The sequence below is a fragment of the Achroia grisella genome, unplaced genomic scaffold, assembly GCF_030625045.1.
Source record: "Achroia grisella isolate CSIRO2021 unplaced genomic scaffold, CSIRO_AGI_Agris_v1 utg853, whole genome shotgun sequence".
NCBI classification, from domain to species: domain Eukaryota; kingdom Metazoa; phylum Arthropoda; class Insecta; order Lepidoptera; family Pyralidae; genus Achroia; species Achroia grisella.
Window position 1 is genome coordinate 984,598 of NW_026713043.1, and position 22,196 is coordinate 1,006,793.

A 22,196-nucleotide genomic window follows, 5' to 3' on the forward strand; every position below is an offset into this window, starting at 1 on the left:
GTCACGGTGTGGAGAGTTATGTGTATGTGTAACCTGCGTGCGCTGTTTGCGCTAAAGTATGCGGTATTAAGGTGAGGGGAGGATTGGAGAGTTGTATGTGTGTGACCTGCATGCGCTACGGCGTAGAGTAGAGGACTAGGCGTGCACGACGCGAGCGGCGTCTCGCGCATCCGCTATTTAACTCGCCACGCACCGCACCGCGTAATAAAAATATACGGTGCTGAGGAGCGTGGTAAAGTAGTGTGTGTGTATGATGAGTGTGTGTGTGTTATGTGTGTGAGTGTGATGTATGTGTGAGTGTGATGTGTGAGTGTGATGTGTGTGTGTGTGTGTGTGCATGTGTGTGTGAGCTGCGTGCTCTGCGGCGTGGAGTAAAGCCAGGGCACAGTGTCGCTGGCCGTGCCCCGCATCGCGCAATGAAAGTATGCGGTGTTAAAGTGAGTAGAAGATTGAAACATTGTGTGTTTGTGTGACCTGCGTGCGCTGCGGCGTGGAGTAGAGACAGGGTACTGCGGGTACAGCACGGGCGGCGTCTCGCGCGTCTGCTTTCTCACTGGCCGCACGCCGCATAGCACGTGACACCCACGCCGCCACTAGCGCGATGTCCTCTTGCTGCTCCGGCTGCGTACCACACCATTAGCTTAGCAACACAATCCCTGAACCAGACTTCTCATTTTAAATGAGTTCTACAATTCAACTCACACATGGGAGATATTCTTCTGATTTTTACATTATTCTTACAAAATACATTTGTATTTGCAAAAATAATTAAAACCATTAAATTTTTTGTGAACTTTAAATTACTATTTTTGAAATCGTTTAAATATAAACATTACATAATCTACAAGGAACAATTCATTATACCTTACAAATAAGTTCTGCAACTAAATATCGAGATCGTTCTTCGCGTATTTTCTTCTCGAGATCACGAGCTTCCAGCGAGGGCATACCAAAAGCAAGATCCAGCAGTCTAGAAAAAATTAAATTATATCAAACATTAATAAGAAACTAACTTAACTAAAAACGAAATTGGTGTAATTTCTACCACGAGAGCGGTGTATGTTGGCTCATAACCATATCGATTTGTGACTGTACATCCGATAACATTTTAAACCGTAAAACGTACCACTTTCTCTTCATTTCACACTCTAACATTATTGTGTACTCAAATTTTTGTAATAAAAAAAATAGGAGTATAATAAAAAGTTTCTGAGAACTGAACTGAAAGATGAAATAGTGATTATATAATTTATAAGCGAAAATGAATTCGCACCTTTGTAATCCCATAATCATAGACTTAGCCCCAGCTATGACAGAGAGTGGCTCATCTCGGAGCAGGCGGTCCCTGGCGACCACCACTATTAGGGCGACCGCACGCGCTACATGGCAGTACAACTCCTCGCGTGCACGCACACGTCCGCGCTGCAGCCAACCAGCCACGCGCCAAACGTGCGTCTGTCCTGGGAAGTGGCGCGATGGCACCTCGAACTCACTGTTGGATTTACAACCTTACTAATTAGCTTTAAAGTTCAATTTACAAAGCCCTTTGATGCAAATTGCAAGTTCACGATCTCCTGTCAAATTTTATGGTATCGTTACATACATATATGGAATACGACCCGTCACGGCTTCGCACGGATGCATTAGAAATGTTTGAATTTCTCGACTTGTTCTATACTAATACACGCATGTATTACATATACATATAAAGCTTCGTCTTGAATCACTCTATCTGTTGCTGAAAACTGCATTAAAATCCGTTGCGTTTTTAAAAATATATAGGCGAACAGAAAAGCGGAAATTTTGTTTTATACCATGTAAAGATTATTTTATATTATATTCAATAGAAAATTTTGTTTCGTTACAGATTGGCGACTAGTATCTGTACTTTAATATAAGCTTAACTGCTTACGGCGAACTTTCCTTACTCAAAATTTTTTCACATCGTCTTCTTTCCAAAGCTACCTAAGATATTCACTCTTCAAGGATTGCCTTCCCTAATAACTAATAGTGAAGTGCCTAATAATATCACTGACATAATTGACTGACAGAATTTCATGGAAACAAGGTTATATAGGAATACGGCTAAACGGTAGCCGTATTCTAAATCCGACATTGTTGTATGTAATTAAAATAATAAAAATACCATAAACTATGACAGTTGATTGTAACGTTGCTATCGTATACCTACAGTACAGGGACTCGTACAAAGAAAATCGATGTAATTACTAGGACATGACACATATTAAACTATACCGTACAATTTTCAAGTCCGTATTATACCGTATTACCTATTAGTTGCGATAAAAAAAGTTCTTAATTTAAATACGGGAATCTAATTCTAAGTAATAATAAATATTTTGTCTATTCCCAAAATTTATTATTACTTGGAATTAGAAATTAATTTTAAACAGTATTTAATATTCAACAATTAGGCCTGAGACAAAATGTAAAAAATATCATTATTAAAAAAAACTACTAACATATTTATTACTTCACCATAACCTAGAAAAATATTTCAAAAATAAGTTCAAATCCCCTGCACTTTTTTTCATATAAAAACTACTGCCTTCCTTGAATACATTTTGTGTTAGGCCTAACTGAACAATTTATATACATTTATACCATTATATACTCACCAATTTATTCATAAGAACGCCAAATATCTAATAAGCCTATTTTAACGCACCAGCTCATCTTTTTTCTGGAGCTATTTACTTAATATGAAAGAAGACAGTACAAAGTGACAAAACACTCTCTTAGGTTAAAATAGGTTTAAACGAGGTTCTGGTTATTATGAATAAGGGATTTGATATACATTTATTTGTATGCCATAATTTTTATACACAACACTCATAACGTGAGTTGCATAACTATTCCTACAATTACTACAAGCGAAAGGTATTTGTTTCATTTATTAAATTAGGAATATTAAACGGTTGCGGTTTACAATTAAGGTTGATTTTCGCATGTCGAATTATATTACATACTATTTAATCCATGCCTTGATTATTGACTAACAAATTACTATGACTCCTATGATGTAATGGGACTACAGTACATGACAGCAGAAATACACATAAACATATATAAAGATAAGAGATAGAAAAGCGTTTCTAATATGAAGCATGCTATGATTGGGGGTAACGACACTGGAGCCAACATTATTACAAAGAAAATGTACAACAAACGTTGGCTCCAATGTTGGTTGCAATTATGAATATAGGTACATAAATAATAATATAGATATATAGGGCGACATACCCCCATTCGCGTATCGATTCCAATTGCTTAGCACTTAGTTTCTTCGGCTTAAATACTCTGTCCTTGTGCAAGCTTTGCGAAAAAAACAACTTTATCAACTTCACAACTGGGTGCATTTTCACATACATGTAAAAAATTGTTTAGCTAATCATTAGTGTTATTAAGGGACTCTTTAAAGAAATAGAACAGATAATGCGAATATTTTATAGAAAAAAGAGAAAAAACATTTTATTTGCACCACATATAAAAAATAACAAACATTGATTTCCACGTACATTTGGCAATTTACTTAGAGATAAGTTATTGTTTCTTTTTGTGTTATTGTATAATAAATACTGTACAGAATATTGAACAGAAGTAAACCAAGTTTCTACGTAGCATATTTTTTAATCAGACAGACAGAACAAAGGAATCCATTGTAGTATACGTTCTCGCCACTGCACCTCATGCATAAGACTGAAGGAGACAACGAATATACCTGTCTCATTCTACCTCATGTACTTGGTATACCCAGCAATAGATTCCTTTGCCTTCTATTTTTGAGAGCTGGTTCTCTATAATCTATTATGACAAAATATAAAACATCTGGGCCAGACTATGAAACTCGGTTGATAACAATTCAAGTTAGAAACAGATTAGACAGTTTCAGTTACAAATATAAACATATGTATATTTGCAACTGGTCCTGTCAAATTGTCATATCCAATCTATTTTAAAGAGAAGTGTTAGCAACTAAGTTGCATAATCCTGTCATCGTTCGTTCCGAACCAGACAGCCAAACGAGCTAATTTAGAAAAATTGCTTCCCTAAATTGGCCCGACTGAGAATAGAATCCCGTATAAGAAAACGCTGCATTGTGCCCTGAAACATGGAGGTCGTCTAATTTGTGTTCGAAATTTGAATATTAACAATACTATTATATTAATAATAAATAATATATTATAGGCTATATTCGTTTAAGTAATGAAATTCAGTAAGTTATATATTTACGGTCTATTGTGAATGAGTAGAAATGACAGTAGCATCTATTGCTAGAAGCATCAAAGCTGTTCCACTAATGTATACACTATGTGGATGACCGTAGACTAGATTACTTGGAACTTATTTATTGACCTACTGAAATGTGGCAGGTGATTAATATATTGATTATCCGATACTATTGGCGTAGCAACGTGCCGTCCTACTAATATTATAAAAGTTTGTGAGTATGGGTGGATGTTTGGTACTCTTTCACGAAAAGCTACTGAACAGATTTTGATGAAAAAACTAGTAATATAGCTTATACATCAGAATAACATTTAGGCTATAAATTAAAAATTAATTATGTAACGCAGCAATTGTGTGACGCAGACGAAGTTGCGCGTGTCAGCTTAGTATCCACACAAGACTGATAGATGCGTTGATGCAAGTTCTCTATTCTGTAGATATTTCGTGTGTGAATTAATATATGTAATTTAGTAAAGGAAATCTTTGAGTAATACATAAGCAGATGAGTATACAGTCGTCTCTCGGATTGTTTTAGTTTTATATCTTTGTTTCCATCACAGGAGAGTTACGCAGAAATATATACAAAGCTTTTTGATGGCGATAAGATTCGTACTGACAACCTCTGAGTTCTAAGTCATGTAGTAATTCACGACTAAACATACTAGGTCACGACGCCCCCAATTATATAAAGTAAGTAGTAACCGTAAGATTACATCACTATGCTTCGAATAGTTTTTTATTCACATGATTCATATGTACATGAAGGCTTTAACAGACCAACCAGTCATTCCATTTGTTTTTTGTAACCAAAAAGTACATCTTATTTTTATATATACACTAGCTGTACGGCAAACGATGTTGTGCCATATAAATTAATATGTTATCGACCGCCGAAAGCAGAATTTTTTTAGTTCTAATATCGTTATTAAAAAATTGTGCTACAAGCTGTACTCGTTCACGAGTATGATACATGAGCCAGCCATCACAGCGCTCGACCATATTTTTATGTATTTTATTAATCTTTATATGCCTATTTAGTAAGTCTGAGAATCGGCTACTATCTATCTTTCATACGTTTCATTCTCTAAGTGATAAGGGAACAACCCTTAAGACTTACTGAATGAAACGTATGACCCCCTAATATTATTTTAAAAATTTGTTGGTCAATGTTATTCTAATAAAAAATTTCATCCTTCTGGTAATAGAAGGATGAAAAATTTGGGATGAACCCCTATTTGTTAATAGCGCTATTAGTACATAAATTTATATGGCAAACAACGTTTGCCGGGACAGCTAGTATACATATATTACGAAAATGAAACATACGAGTTGGGATGTTTCAATAATTACGTCACAAAACCACATGCGTGAAAAGGGCCGGGACCGAGACATTAACTTGACAAACCGTTTGGAGAGCGTATCATGTGTACAAATAAAAACATTAATTGAACTTAACGAGACGCGGGGCCAAGGGGATCGCGTCCTTTGTACATGTCCCGATGTACATCACACACATCGTTTATGTGAATGTTCTGTGGAGTACTTTCTCCGGTTTGTAAAGTATTGTAATTACACTGAAAAAAATATCAACTAACTTAACTAACTCAACTGTGTTACTATAGAAGTAATAAAATTTTAATAGATATAGAATAAATAATAATAAATAAATAAATAACCCTAGACAACACAGCGCCAGGTAAGCAGAGCTTGTGTTATGGGGACTAGACAACTGATATAAATACTTAGATATTTTATTTTTGCAAATAATATACATAGAAAATGCCCAGACGAGGAATCGAACCCGCGACCATCGGAAGTAAAGCGGTGTGCTAAACCTCTAGACCACCCAAGCCGTCAAATAATATTCAAAGAAATAATCTTCCTTCAAATAAACTTAATAAAAAATCTTTTGATCGTCATATTTTTTATTCTACCACTTATGCTTAGGGTTTACGCTATTCACTTTTATCACCCGCTTGTGCTAAGGGTTTACGCTGGCGGGGTACCAGTTGAGGCTGATAAGATGAACATGAGTTCAGGTCGGTTAGCCAATCGTGACCAATTTACCGAGAATTTATCACGATGTATTCCAGCGGGAACCGCGTGGAAGTCAACCTGACATGCTAGCAATAAGATCATCAGTCCACATTACTAACAATCCCCTTTGTTCTCTAATAAGGACATCGTTAGCAATATACCATGTCAGGTTCCACGCGGTTTCCCTGGAAACCATCATAATGAATTCCTGGTGAATTTGCCATGATGGGCTAAACGAGCTCACCTAATGTTCTGAATGCTCATCTTCCCATTCTCTACTGGTGTACCGCCACTACATACCGTTAGCGCAAGCGAGGGTTCCATTATCATATTATGTATAATTCCATTAAAAAAAAAACATTTTAGAATAATTTTTAAATAATGCAGGTATTCATAAAATGAAGCTAAAACTACTTTGTGTACGTATGATTTTTTCATTAAATATTAAATTAAATATATTTTAATGTTACATTACTTAACTTTGCTAGTCACTTATTGCAACTTTTTTCAGTGTATTCATTCAATCCCAGCTGGCAGAAATCTATGTAAAAGTTGACTGCATATCACAGTCAGCTTTAATATTTTATTGTTAAATTAGCTTTCTTAATTTAAATAGGCCATTTGTTAATTTTTAAAAACAATTATGTTGTGTTATAATTAGTAGGTAAGTATTGCTAATGCTGAAGATGAGGCTGTATAATCTTGTGCTGTAGCCTCCTTTCTTGTGGACCTTAAATTTTTTAAATGTGGATATAATATAGTACTAATACTACTATATACTTAAGTATTATTTTTATAAAAAAAAACAGACAACGCAGAGCTGCAGCTGTTACAAGACTTCCGTATGAGTCTGTATTCCGTATTACATGCACTTGTTAATATTCCCACAGTATTTGTCAGCCTTGAAACAATGAATTTACATTACAATATAGGGCTCTAACAAATCGTAGCTAATACTGCAAGCTGACTACGAGCGGTTGCGTATAGAATGAACAATGAAAGTCATTTGTTGTCGTTACTACTTGTACGCTCAAATTGCGGGGAAAATGATTGATTGTGTGCTTTTTAGCTTTTTACTGTGATATTGTCGCGGTTTCACTCGCTTCCTTCATTCGTGTACGTATCATTTGTTGTAATTTATTTGTGTGTAAGTATATCACTACAATAGTTATTACATATTAGTTGTTATCTGTATTATATTATTATGTATATATATGTATAACGTCTGGGTGTAAATTAACTTTTTTTGCGAATAAAAAATATCTAAAAAAATAGCCTGTTACTTCTTATAATATACAGGCGTTTCAGAGATCAGCGAGAACAAACAATTTGCTTTAATCAACTACGAAAGAAAGTACCGTCATAATCGGACCAGCCGTTTCAGAGATCAACTTGAACAAACAGACAGACAATTTTTTAAAATTATTTTATTGATGAAATACAGTAGTTAATGAGAAGCTGTTAATTTGTAATTACAAAGAGACACTTCAATTTTATCTATCAGTATAGATGACTCATAAATTCTTAATGGATCTACAGACCGTACTATCGTAGGTGTATTTTTAAAACGATAAAACATCGAGTGATTTCAATGAGAAGGCAACTTTTTGGTTATTTGATAAATTACAAGATGGCCATCAATTTTCATTTATAATAATAATCTCAGGACAATTCGCACAACGCCATCTAGACCCAAGTTAAGCTAGCTAAAGTTGTGTTATGGATACAAATACATTTTTTTTCCTAAATACATACATATTATACATAGAAAACACTCAGACCGATACAAACAATCATACTCATGAATACATGCTTGTGCCGCGCGAGGAATCGAACCCGCGACGATCAGAAGTAAGGTAATGTGCTAAACCGCTAGACCATCGAGGCCGTTAAATTTATGTTTCATTTAATACCTACAACTTCAGGTATGGTTATTTTATTTCTCGTAAATTATATCAGCGTCAAGAACCAGCACTAATTGGCAGGCAGGGAGCTCAGAGGACCCGGCGTTATCGAAAGTCCGCAGTCAATTACGGTCGCTTCTTTATGACGTAGCCTTTCAAACAGGGGTGCCAACCTTAAAAGATTTCGCCTCTTACGTAGAAATAGAACATTTTGTATTTAGACTCAATTTGTCTCTCCAACCTTGTACCTACATTATAGAATTTTGACCCATTCCGGTAGATTATTATTTTTGGGGTGAAAGATCTATAGCACTGCAACCTACATAGATCTATTGTACTCGCCCTTCAGAGTTCGCTGCTTAGCCCCGTTAGGGACAAGAATTGAAGGATATTATTTTTATCTTCTCAGGATAGAGCGTGAACTTTCCAAAGCCGATACGTTTATGCATGACTGGCTTGAGCTATGTGGTTGATATAGGCTGTATAGTGGCGTTTCCTCCTCAGTTTTCAAAATCTGCAGATTCCGGTAAATATACACATTTGTACTAGGATGAAAATGTCCTAATAGGGAGGGTCAAAAATCTCGTACCTTTACGAATATTGTTATACGGTTGGCATCCCTGCTATCAAGGATGCACGAGATCCTTAAAGACCACGGTCGACGTTTTGATATATTAAAAAAACAACCTTTAGATGTTTACCCAAAACTTTGTATAACAATTGTATAGTTCGTGAACTTGTTATCATTACAATGATTATGCGTCATACTGCAAAAAATAATGTACGATAAATGTGCAAACAATTGTGCGATCCCCTAAATAGGATAGGATGTTGTATAAGAACTAATATTATTAATAAGATTACCCAATATTCTCTTTATAGTGGCACAATGATTTAGGCCGCTGATATATCGGTCGATCGGTCAGCTGTTACGTTCATTTCCTACGCCGCGCCATTCGGCCTCATCCAGGCTCCCTGACGACCGATCGACTGTATATCGTCAGCCTTATATGTTTGGCCAATCAACCACACATGTCAATCAATCGTCGATGTGTAATGTGAGGATGTTGTGTATCGTGATGTGTGTGATTATCCAGTCATAATAGGATAAAAATATTTTTTATTTGCTGCGCCCGGGACTCTGTTCATGACTATAAAATGTAGACCTTGTCCGTAAATATGTCTATCAATTATTGATGGAAGTTTAACAATCCAGGAGGTAAAATAAGACCTGACATACACATTTATTTTATTTATTTATTATGTAGTTAGCATTCTTATTGGGTTGAGGGGAAGACGTCTTAGCTCACCGCTACGGTGCTGCTCGGTTTATTTAAAGAGTTTTCTTTGGCCCTGTTCTAATGCTGTTGACTGCAGCTAGTCTTTACAGCTTTACTGAACGATGGAGGGTGAGCGCAGACGGCACTCCAAACCCTTAATTTTTTTGGATTACTCTAATGCTATTGGCCGCAGCTAGTCTTATACGAATTCAGAGCTTCTGGATTTTTTATGAGAGCGATGAGATTATAGGGAGCGCTGATACCAAATATTCGGCACGTTTGTTCGTGATCGTGTCGAGCTTCACCGAAAGATAAGGGGCGATTACAGATGGTACAAATAATGGCCACATCCGTGGACGGACTTATAGGACAGCTGAAAGCCAACTCCTGCCTGACGGATACGACTTTAGTCCGAGGGCACCGCTAGGGGTTCGAACCTTGGATCAGGCCGTAACAATTTCGATTCCCGTTTGAATTGAACAGGGGATCGATCGGACAGGTTATTTAAGGAGTGTCATTTTTACTTTTTTTATTATTTACTCCATTTATATTTAGAAAAATGTTTTTATATTATATGTCACTACTCACCCTTTCTCTCTGATAGCGTGTAGTTGCTTTGGTGAGAGCGGATGCGGCTCCAGGCCGGCATCTAGCGCTGCTGCATCCAATTCGTCACATGGTGGAGCGATGATTATATCCGAAAGCCGATTTCCGGGTCCGGTAAATCGTGATGGCGGAAGAACTGTCCACAAAAAAGTTCTTATAATCGATCATATATACATATATATGATCTTAGTGCAATTCACAGAGCTACCTAGTCCCAAGCTAACCACTTACATATTTCGTAAATATGAATGAGTGAATATTTTTTTGGTAAACACAAACCGCTTTATAATTATAGATGGGTCATAGTTTTTAATGTATATTATCGTATGCACAAGCATATCTGTATTAGGTATGTATTAAAATGATGTCATGTCTTGAATAAGATGAATCTGAATATTTGATTTCTTCAATCATCCGTTAATAACTGATTTTCATAATGACAAAATTCATATCATTACATACTTATTCATTTATTAAATTATTTCAGTATTGGATAAATTAGTTTATTTATTAATCGGGACATTGTAGTTTTAAACAATAGTTTTACTTGCTCTTTGTCTTTCTTATTTATTTATTGTTTTTTTTTAATAGTAAAATTACTACCTTTTAAGGAGATGGTAACTCTTTCATGATATCTTCTGTTTCTTCTTTTTGGCAGTGAGGCACTATTCTAATTAACTTTTACTTACATATTATGTAAATTTTGGGACTAATAACTAATTTTTTAAATAAATAAATTTTGCAGTATTTGACAGACATTTATTTGATTCCTTAAAACACTCTCGCAATGACTCCCTGGAACCCATACCATAAATGGAGCTAGAGATATTAAGTATTAAACTAACTGCTGTCAAAACAATTGTATTAAATTACTTAATAAAGGATGTTGAAGGAAATAATTGTATATTTAATTATTGATTAATATTATTGCTTTTATTTTGAATCATATGATTCAAAAGTGAACTCCATAACCACTGGAGATATAAATAAGAATTGATTATATAAATAAATCTATTCCTAATGAATAAAACAAAGCTTTGTAAAAACCAATTCAATGTTTAAATAACTGATTTAGTTATAAAAAATATATATTCATCCAATTTTATTATGTTATTTTTATTTTATATTGAAATTTTCTTTATTAGTAGAACATAGAGTTTAAATAAAAAAATATGGTTCTATAATGATCTCAAAATTTTTGTAATTATTAATAATATAATAACTTTATATTATTAATAATTACAAAAATTTTGAGATCATTATAGAACCATATTTTTTTATAGATTCCTTCCAAGAAAGTTTTGACTTAGACAGTTAAAAGACGCCTGATATCTACACATATCATATCACAAAAACAAATATAGTAATTATATAAAAATGGAAAATGTGATATTATTTACAAATATAATATAATGATCTTCCTTCATTGGTCCAATACATATTTGGGAAAGGAAAGCTAATATTATATATGTTCTTCCAATTTGGGAATACAATAATAATAATAATAACTCTGTATTGCACACAGAAAAACATTGAACAATAAAGTACTATAAAAATGTTTCATTAGGTACAGGGTAGTTAAAAAATGGGTTAGTAGGTACAGGAGGAGTAGGGGATTATTAGTAATGGGGACTAGTGGTGGTGGTATTAATGTACCACATGGGGTACAAGTCTTGATAGAGATTGTCTGGTTAATTTCTGGTGAATTGACCATCCATAGATAACTTACCTAATTTCATGTTCATCATATCATCCTATACAGGTGACCCGCAAAATAAACTGTTAGCACAGGCTAGTGTAACAGTTTCATATTTACTGAACAAAAGATAACTAGTACATATAGGAGAGAAAATCTTACTAATAGGAAATGTTTTCCAATGGTAGAGGAAGTCTTCTGCAACTTGTTTGATGTTATTAACGAGCTGTTCGACCTCTGGTGGCGCTCCCACCAACTGGACATCAAAATGAAGTGGTTCTCGCTCAGGCGGAGGTGCTTCCAGCAGTAGCGAGTTTGGCCGCGACGCACGCTCACCTTCTCCAGACATTGTCAACGAATATCATCAACTTTCATCACTGGCTCCACTTAAGGGTTCCACACTTTCACAATAACAAAAACACTTTATGCTTGACGCCCATTAGATCTTTGAACAAAGTGATTCTGTGCACTACAGTGGGCGGAGAAAACACTTGACTCCGAGCACTTATTGTTTTATTATTTACATTCATTTGATCAATTTAGTCCGACAAGCGATCGGTTGTCGGGTCGATTCTATTTAATTTATTCCAATTATAGCGTACTGTGCATAATCTGCAATATTTTATAGATAAATTTCTTAACAACTCAAAAGATTAATGAGATCAGAATCAGATAATCAACGTTCTGTAAAATATTGCAGAACAGAAAAAGAAAATATAAATATAACTAAGACAGACAGAAGACAGAGTTACGCATGCACAGACGGCACAAACTATAAAGCAAAATACATATGAATATAAATAGCAAAGAATGAATTGAATGAAACCAATTTGTCAATTTTACTTGAGTGACATTAAAGTAAAAATTGACGTAGGTATATATTTTTTCCTCTTTTTACGGCTTGGCACACAGGACATGCGCCGAGCACTGCGTATGCTGAAGCCACTAAAATATTACTAAGCAACTAAACCTATATAATTTAAATTAAAAAAGATTAAGTAAGAGACGCTTCTTTAGACAAAAGAAGTTATAATGCCTAAAAGTACCTACTATTATCACTATTTATGAATAGATAGAAGTTTTTATGCAACTAATTTAATGCATTATGAATTAAATTAGTTGCATATAACTTTTCGTTAAAAAAAATTCGAAATTTTTGAAACGTTACGAAACTTGTACAACTTATTTATGCATGTAATGTATTATCTTATAAGTTTAAGCTTTCAAATTGTGCGAAAAGGACAGAATTCCTGAAGATGAGGTTTTAGGAGAGAATCCGTTCTATTAATATTAGAATTTAATTAGAAATAAACCTTCGTACCTAGAAATAAGATTTAAATTATATTTACAATTTATACTAAATGCACAGAGCTGTGCTAGACACTTTAAAAATCTATGGTATAGTCTCTACGGCGTATTACATAGAAATATTTCAAGTCTGGATTTGTACGACTTGTCAATGTGCTGATTTCTATACTTGTTTGTTATTTATTACATTAAAACAGTTAAATACGGGTTTTATAATAAGAAAGCATTTACATAAAACTTTAGACATTCCAGCGAATTTCGTTACGACCGCTGTTGGTATTGTCTCGAGACGATTGATAGTACTCGTACAGCCGGACAAGTTGTCTTCTGAGATTGGAGTTGATTGAATTAGGTATGTCCTAGATAAATACATTTTGAGTAGAATTTATTACATTCGCCGCGTATTTGGAGCACAATAGTGTCAATTTATGCGTGAAACCGTTTGTCTGGTAGTTGTAATGTTGGTAAGTCTTGTCCTTTTTCGTTTTTCGTTCGGTTTTTTTTATGCTAAAGCCGCGTAACTTTACAGTGATGGAGGCGATGGATATTCAAGCCGTGGAGTCGAAGTTGAGCGACGTCACTGTGACCGCTATACCTATGAGCAGCAAAAACGTTCACAAGGAATTGGCACACGGTGGAAACAGCCACGCAACTATATCCACCGTCCCGGCGTCGTCGCCCTCCTCAAACGGGAAGGATAAAGATAATGGTACGTCCAAATATGCACAGTTACTGGCCGTTATAGAGGAAATGGGCAAAGAGGTTCGGCCAAGTTACTCCGGCAGCCGCAGCTCCGCTGAGCGTCTCAAGCGTGGGATTGTGCATGCTCGCATACTTGTGAGGGAATGTCTCATTGAGACAGAGAGGTCCGCACGGCAGTAATTGCTCCGCAACTTAATTTCACAGTCAATTCATTAGTACCTCAATTTTGGTATTGCTTTACATGAAATAACATAAAATGTTTCTTCAAATGACTGCCAGCTTGAACTGTTACCATTATTATTGAGATATACCAATAAATATTCTTCATGTTTTAATAATAGGTGGACACCACACGGTTGATTGTAAAACATAGTATTCAACTCGAGCTATATTCCTCAGAGTAGACATGAATCACTCCCTGTCAGGTGAGTGTTTTGAATATTGAATTTTACAGCGGAATGTGTGTATACTTAAAGTTGAAATGTTATGACAAAGTGTTGTCATAATATGTTCTTTAATTGTAATGTAATTAAAAATCTAATGTTTCCATAAAAACTGTTGGCAACTTGCTGTTAGATTAAATTTAAAAGAAATATATAATTCAGGGTACTTAGACATAAATTTAAGGCTTCTAAAATATTTTTTAGACAGAGTAGTTTTGGCTTTATGTTCAAATGTTATTATGATATATAATTATCTTACAACAAAACAATATGCAATATTCCAAAGAGTATATATATATATTTAAATATATAAACTTGTTACATTTAATTGCCTATATTCAACAGAGTAAACATTTATCAATAGAGTAATCAATTCTTTAATAGTGTAAGTGGTAATATAAGTAAATCTGGCAGTTGTGAGTACAATTATGAACCTATGGAAAGAGATGCATATTAAATATAATTGATATTATGTCCTGCTTGAGGTTTATGCAGATGAGGTACAGAGATAGTTTAGAATGGCACTCTGTGGATATATATATATGATGGCTATGGTGTTGCTCATATATTTATGTGATGGTTCCCGCCTTCCAGCTTATTTGGTATGTCAAATTTATAAGGAGCCACTGAACTGAATAAAACAAGTGCATATTGAAGTGCTGTAAGAACTGTGCCTCATGCGCGTAAGCCTTTAAACATACAGGCTGTGAATGCAACATTTATTGTGAACATCTACCTCAGATAAACAAAATATTGATATTTTTAATGTTTATATCAATGTCTTATATTTATGTGGTGATGTCAGTATAATAGTAATATTATAAACCAATTTTAAATGTATATAAGAAACTTGTCTATTTCATGATTTTCTCTTAGCTTAAAATGTTATTACTTCAAAATATATAGTAACAGAAATATATTTACCGACTAATCTTTTATAATTATGTAATTTCCTACTCATAAAAGACAATGTAAGATGTATAATAATGTTAATAATAAATAAACTGTCATTGAGAAAATAATAAAATGGACAATGTGCAGTGTAAGATCTAATTTTTGGAAATTATATGTTACTCCATGTACAGAATGCATAATAGGTTGGAGTTAACCATTTTCATCATCAAATGAGATATCTGATATGTTCGAGATGATAAACTCAGTGTTATGTGTAATTATGTTAAACATTGTGAACAAGACATTATAAATGCTGGCTGGTTTAATAAATAATGCAGCAATATTTTTTTGATATTAACTATTTTAAATATTAATAATTATAAAGGACTCCAGAGACAGTTGAACAGTTAAAAAAAAATAGTAGATAGGATATGGTACTATCCAGTTTATATCAGTATAAAATAATATATTAAATTAATACAAATAAATATAGAGAATTAATTTGTTGTGTCAAATGAACAATTTAAATAGGCTGTTTAACATCTGGTATGGACTTGAACAAAAATAATTAAAAGCTTTTTGGTTGTCTCTGGTATTCTTAAAACTCAAGCCAATCTTGTGACCTCATTATAGAAATGTATGACATAGTATATAAGAAAAATGTGCTCATTGATTTTTGATAATTTCATTTCGTAGTAGTGTTAAGTTGTACATAATTTAGTTGTTAATATCATGTCTTAAGAAATCAAAGTATACAGTTAACACATATAGATTGGATGGACTATGTTTTGTATAATATTAAGTTCAAGTATTAATTTCAATAATTAAATTAAGAGATTTTAATAACTATTGTATATCTGTGAGTGATTTTGTTATATATTTGTTCCCAAATATAATCAGATAAGCGGAAGGATTTACAATCTATCTGGAGAAGATAAAGCCTTTGTAATTTGTTTACAGTCAGATATACAGAGTTCTAAGGGTTTAGCTGAGTCATTTAGATTATTCATGAAATACAAGTTCATACTTGTATTTCATGAATAATCTAACAAAGACAAACACAAAGAAACCTAGTGAAGATCTTATAATTATGTTTGAACATTGTGTACTAAATTGATAAAGTTATTACACAAATGAAATCAAATAAATCAAAACATCCTTGTTCATGTTTCTATCACAAACTTTTATGATATGTCAAATCACCCGTCAGTTCGTAGTGCTTTCGATTGAAAAGAACTGACAACAAACTGAGCTCGTATTTATTTCAAATAAGGTTGTACATGTTTACAAAAATACTGATTCATTTTTAAATTCAAATCTCGGATAATAATCTATGGATTCACAACTTATTTTTATGTTTCTACTATGCTTTTTTTTTTGCATAGTTATTTAAATTAATTAATACTGTCTTTCGACTTTATAAACTCTATACAAGCTCTGTATTATTGGGAACAATTATAATTATACTTTTAACTCTTTCTATAGACCACATTACACATGGTTCAGACTGAAAAAATCTCATTTCTGGCTATTTATAGCCATGACTTGATCCTTATTTGATATCATACGATTCAACCTAATCCACTGCAGGAAACTTTGGTCCAACTGCCGTCAAGTATACTTTATAGCGTAGTTAGAATTAAGGAGAAATTACGAAATAGAATTAACTTTATAAAATAAGTTACCATTAATTAATAGAGTACTTACATGAATGTTATTAATTACTTAATGTCCATTTCAATATTTTTATATTCTATTACCTTCTCTCATTATGTATTTGTGTGGATTTTATCTCTTTCTAATAGTAACGCCTGTAAACACGATATAGAAATTGAAACACATTTATGTGCAAAGTCGATCTGCACATTTTAGTAATATCTAATATTACAACTGGTTTTTATATATAGTTTCACTAAAATAGTGCTGAATATTTGCAGAGGTCGTATTCCAAAAACATACAATTCCTTCTTATAAATAAACTTATTAAAAAAATGCAAAAAGATAATATTACAGTATAATACTATTTTTATTTGTGCCTATAAATATATTTACAATTATATTTTACGCATGCTTGAAAAGAATTTCCATAATATTTTTTTTCTCAATTTGGTGCAGTGGTTTCTGACTCTAATTCCTCATAACAAAATCCGCTTGCTCTGTTTTTAATATTAGTATAAATTGTGACCGAGCCAATGGCAAAATGTTGAGGATTGAATATGTAATATAAAATAATAAATAACCAACTTATACGATATTAAAATCAGTACAACTGTATTATCCCAAATAATGCTAAAAAAGTTGCTTGTTGGTTATAAGACGTTTGTATGCGAAATTATCATGTATGTACTATTTTAGTTAAACCTTATATAACTATTGTTGAATGTGATTGTGGTGAAGTAATGAATAAACACTGTAATGTGAATGGAATGTATACGAAAATGAGAACTATCGAAGCTCGTCAAAGACATTAAAAAGAAATTGTAATATGTGTACGATATTTGTCTATTTCATGGTTTGTTAGAAGACGTATAGTTAATATACAGAGATATTTTGAAATCGATATGTCCAAAGAATTTAATTGTCTTTACTGCATCTGATATTTCGTTACACTGGTTTATACATTTGTTTTCGGCTCTTATTGCCGAACACTAACTATTATATGTCTGTTTAGTCTAACTTATAATTTCTGCTATGTTTCACCTAAAAATAGTTTCAAAAGATTTCATATTGCATACTCCCGCTTTTTCTAATCTTAAATGTTAATTATTTCGACAGAACACACAGGTCTGGATTGGACATCTAAGGAATTCAGATTAAAATCTTCTTCGACGTTTGAATATTTCAATTTAAGCATTTAATAATAAATATTTGAAATTACCTTTTATTGTCACGTCGCCAGAAGGGTTTTGGCGGGAGTATGTTTATAAAATTTTAATGATTTATATAGTTTTGCCTATAAACTATTCTCATACTGTTACTACTCAAATAGATATAAATTTATAATATATTACTATTTTGTAAGTGGTGAACCATACGACAGTACAAATTTTAGCAATTTATTAATAATGTAAGCAGATTTAAATGTTAAATTCATTACAGTTTACGAAATATAGCGTTAGTCCGCTATATTTACCTATTCGTGTATGGACATATTTTTATTACAAATAAATGGGTCTAAAATAGTAATTTTAGTTTTAATTTCTACCAAATATTTATACCGGATTATTATTATACCGTTCGGAACAAGTTAGTCAAATTAGAACACTAAATGAGTCAAATATTCGCTGAAAATATAGCGAAAACTTCCACCTTCTACGTTTTGTATGGCAAATATATGTAGTCTTTTTGTTAACGCAAGTAGGCGAGCTATAGAATGGCATATAATAGGCAGTAGGTTCACACTCAGCCGCGTTGGATTTAATTATACCGAGCGAGTATAGGAGGCACGTAAAGAGTAAAGTTTAATACCACGTCGACAATTGTTAACGTCTCTGATTACCCTACTTGTGATAATAATCCTGACAGTACTTTCCCGATTTTAATGGAATTTTATATGTATACTCGGTAGGTCTGAGATTAGATTTTTATAATAATTTTTGTACCCCTAAGTAATAAGGGTGGGGAGAATCCAACAAAAAAATTTTTTGGACAGTTTTTTTATATGATGTAGCTTTAAAAATCAACGCCTATTTTTTAATATCGATATTAATTCATATGGCTTGACCTGGCAAAATAACGCTTGCCGGGTCAGCTAGTCATATATATTAAGTTTAAATAATGAAATAGCACTAATATGTTTATTTTAGCGTCCATGGCGGTAACATGGAATAATAAACTGAAGTGGAACACTGGATACAATGCAGACTCGGTCGAGTGGTGCCCTATTGAGGGATATCGCAATGTACTAGTCTGCGGCACGTATCAACTTGAGAAAAAGGAAGAAGGTAAATATTATAATTGACGGCCTCGTTGGTCTAGCGGTTGAGCATACCGCATACCGCTTTACTTCCGATGGTAGCGAGTTGGATTCCTCGTACGGTGCAAACATTTGTATTCATGAGTATGATTGTTTGTATCGGTCTCGGTGTTTTCTATATATATTATGTGTGAGTGTTTACAAAAAAATATATAAGTATTTATATCAGTTGTTTACGAGAAGAGAGTAGGGTATAAACTATCATATTCATGAATACCAAATATTTGTACCGTGTGAGAAAAGGAACCCTTGACCATCAGAAGTAAGACGGTGTGCCAAACCGCTAGACTGCCGAAGGTATCAATTGTGTAATAAAAAATCAAAACGATTTTCTTTTTAGATCAAGAGTGTTCAGAACAAACGCGACTTGGTAGAATATACCTATTCATTATAGATAAGAATACCACAGAACTATCACCGATACAAACTGTGAATACATCTGGAATATTAGATCAGAAATGGTGCTATCAGATGGTACAGGATCATCCAGTTCTGGCTGTGGTTACCTCGCAAGGATTTATCCAACTCTATCACCTACTTAAGGAAAACAACACAATAAGTTTGAAATTATGGACGGATTTAAGTCTGAGTGAAAATACTATAGCTTTATCAGTCGATTGGTCGACAAACAGAATACCTTCGGAGGAACCTTTATTAGTTGTGAGTGATTCGCATGGAGCAATTACCGCTTTAAAAGTTACAGCAAATGGTTTACAGAGTATTGGAGCGTGGAAGGGTCATGATTTTGAAGCGTGGATAACCGCTTTCAATTACTGGAGTGCGGACACGTTTTATTCAGGTATATTATTCATTCTTAATTTAAAAACCGAGCTCTTGTTGTTGGAGCTCTTGCTATTTTCCACGATCTTCCATCAAACTTTTTAGTTGTAGTATGTAATATTATGTTATCTGTGGTTGTAGATACGACACGACTCCAAGAATTTTCTTAATTTGGTTGATATGTCTTAGTGTCTTAGTTTTCTACGTCCTCTCTTCCCTTTTATTTTTCCTTCGATAATATTATTAATAAGTTTGTAGCGTTGTATCAAGTATATTTTCCCCCGCCTATTCCTCAATAATATTTATGATCTGCCTCTTTTTTTTAACACACTACTACTACAGTATTGCAAAGGGCAGTACTTCTTCATTTCTATTATATTTTTCTAGCTATATTTTAATAATAATAATATAACATCCCTAGACAATTCACATAACGCCATCTAGTGTCAAACCAAGCAGCGCTAGTGTTTTAGATATTAGACAACTGATATAAATACTTAGACACGTTTTTATTTGTAAATACATACATTATATAAATATAAAACCTCCAGATCGATACAAACAATCATACTTATAATTTTTTTGTATCGTGCGAGGAATCAAACTCGCAACCATCGGAAGTAAAGCGCTGTACCAAACCACTAGACCACCAAGGCTGTCATAATCAAAACACAATTTGCTACGTAGCTATAATATAAATATACTGATCCTATTTTCTTCGACAGTGGTTATGCATGCGGGTAGTTATTTTCCATAAAATAATAGTAAATAGTACCTTAATTACTCTATTATGCAAATTTTATGAAGTAAAATATAGAGCCCGTGCTGTGGTAAAAAAAAGTGGTAAAAAAAATATTTTTAATGATGAATTAAAACAATTTTCAGGTGGTGATGACTGCATTTTCAAAGTATACGATATGAGAATGCCTGATAATGCGATCGCTCTTAACAGGCGACATGAGGCCGGCGTCACATCTATCAGAAGCCACGTCGAGGTGGAACACCAGTTATTGACTGGCAGGTTTGTAACATTTTATATTGACACTTGGACAATAAATTCAACACTGTCTTGGAAAGAAGAGAAGTAATTACCTACTATAGCACGCACGTTCCTTGCTCGTTCTTCTTGTGACGAGACTACTATTCGAATGAGCGGCAGATAAAAAAAAATACCTATTAGTATTTTTTTATTCTTATCTTTATACTATTTCACTTTATAAATACAAATATTTAAATGCCAGATTCACTGTAGTAGTTAAATCTGATATATGAAGTCCTATTCTAAAGTGATTAAATTCAGTTTATTTGAATAATGGTTTTTCTATTCTATTCTGTTACTGGGTACCACACATATTCAGAATACAAATCAGTACTTATGAATGTTTGCATCATGCGAGGAATCAAAACTGGAACCATTAGAATCAATTTATTTACTAGACCACTGTCATTTAATTATAATATATACATAAATTGTGTATAAACTTTCATTTCTTGTCAGTCTGGAATCTAATATAATAATAATAATAATCATCTCACTGCAATTCATACAGCGCTATCTAGACCCAAGTTAAGCTTGTTAGAACTTGTGTTATGGGTACTAGACAACTGATATAAATTTTTTTTTCGTAAATTTATACATAGAAAACACCCAGCCCGATACAAACAACCATACTCATAAATACTGTGTGCCGTGCGAAGAATCGAACCCATGACCATCGGAAGTGATGCGGTGTGCTAAACCGCTAGACCACCGAGGCCGTCAAACATAACATAACATATATTTAATAAATATCGTCTACTAAATACAGACTACATTTCAGTTACGATGAAAAAGTGCGTCTATGGGACGCAAGGAATCTTAAACAATGTGTCACTGAGACTGACGTGAATGGAGGTGTTTGGCGCCTAAAATTCCATCCATACAAACCAACGTCGATCCTAGCTGCATGTATGTATGGGGGATTCCGGATATTGCTACTCGAAGAGCAAGCAATAACAGTTGTTTGCGAGTATCTTGGACATGATAGCATCGCGTACGGTGCAGATTGGCAGTATAGTGAAGATTCCTTGGTTGCAACTTGTTCGTTTTACGACTGTAAATTACATATTGGAGAAATTATATTTGATTAAAGGCTTAGTATAGGCTTCTTATTTAACCCACATTGTTGCAATACTGAACAATATTTACCATTTCCTTTCGCTCTATTATGTGTCACCTCATCCAACATTATTTTTCGATGTTGTGTCATTATTTTTCATTATATTACATAGAAATTAGAAGCAAGATAGCGGACCATCTGATGGTAGGTGGTAATTCCT

At 33.5% G+C, this 22,196-nt stretch overlaps 2 protein-coding genes across 3 annotated transcripts in view; one reads left to right on the forward strand and one right to left on the reverse strand.

The window, feature by feature from the left end:
• The window catches only part of LOC131852469 (uncharacterized), a 30,296-nt gene extending 17,764 nt beyond the window's left edge, over positions 1–12,532 (reverse strand). Inside the window, exons 1-5 of the mRNA XM_059203134.1 lie at positions 11,937–12,532; positions 10,061–10,214; positions 1,274–1,492; positions 865–970; positions 475–621 (exon numbers count right to left, since the gene is read on the reverse strand). Coding sequence (XP_059059117.1) covers positions 475–621; positions 865–970; positions 1,274–1,492; positions 10,061–10,214; positions 11,937–12,123 — 813 coding nt within the window. The 5' untranslated portion in view covers positions 12,124–12,532. The remainder of the gene's footprint in view (positions 1–474; positions 622–864; positions 971–1,273; positions 1,493–10,060; positions 10,215–11,936) is intronic.
• A 694-nt stretch (positions 12,533–13,226) lies between these two features.
• LOC131852516 (diphthine methyltransferase) lies at positions 13,227–22,014 on the forward strand. Of its 2 annotated transcripts, XM_059203189.1 has the most exons (6): positions 13,227–13,434; positions 13,612–13,795; positions 18,908–19,065; positions 19,438–19,896; positions 20,763–20,898; positions 21,698–22,014. In XM_059203189.1, the coding sequence occupies exons 2-6, from the start codon at positions 13,614–13,616 to the stop codon at positions 22,005–22,007; spliced, it is 1,245 nt and encodes a 414-aa protein (XP_059059172.1). In that variant the 5' UTR covers positions 13,227–13,434; positions 13,612–13,613; the 3' UTR covers positions 22,008–22,014. The 2 variants fall into 2 exon arrangements, with proteins under 2 accessions (XP_059059172.1, XP_059059171.1); XM_059203188.1 differs by lacking the exon at positions 13,612–13,795 and having other exon boundaries at positions 18,928–19,065.
• Positions 22,015–22,196: the final 182 nt, after the last annotated feature.

Excerpts from the sequence above, each read along its gene's own strand:
- LOC131852516 (XM_059203189.1), top strand. The coding sequence starts at position 13,614 with ATGGAGGCGATGGATATTCAAGCCGTGGAGTCGAAGTTGAGCGACGTC. Across the intron at positions 13,796-18,907 it reads AAGGATAAAGATAATGGTAC|CACTAATATGTTTATTTTAG; the intron begins GTCCAAATATGC and ends ATAATGAAATAG. Across the intron at positions 19,897-20,762 it reads TGCGGACACGTTTTATTCAG|GTGGTGATGACTGCATTTTC; the intron begins GTATATTATTCA and ends AACAATTTTCAG.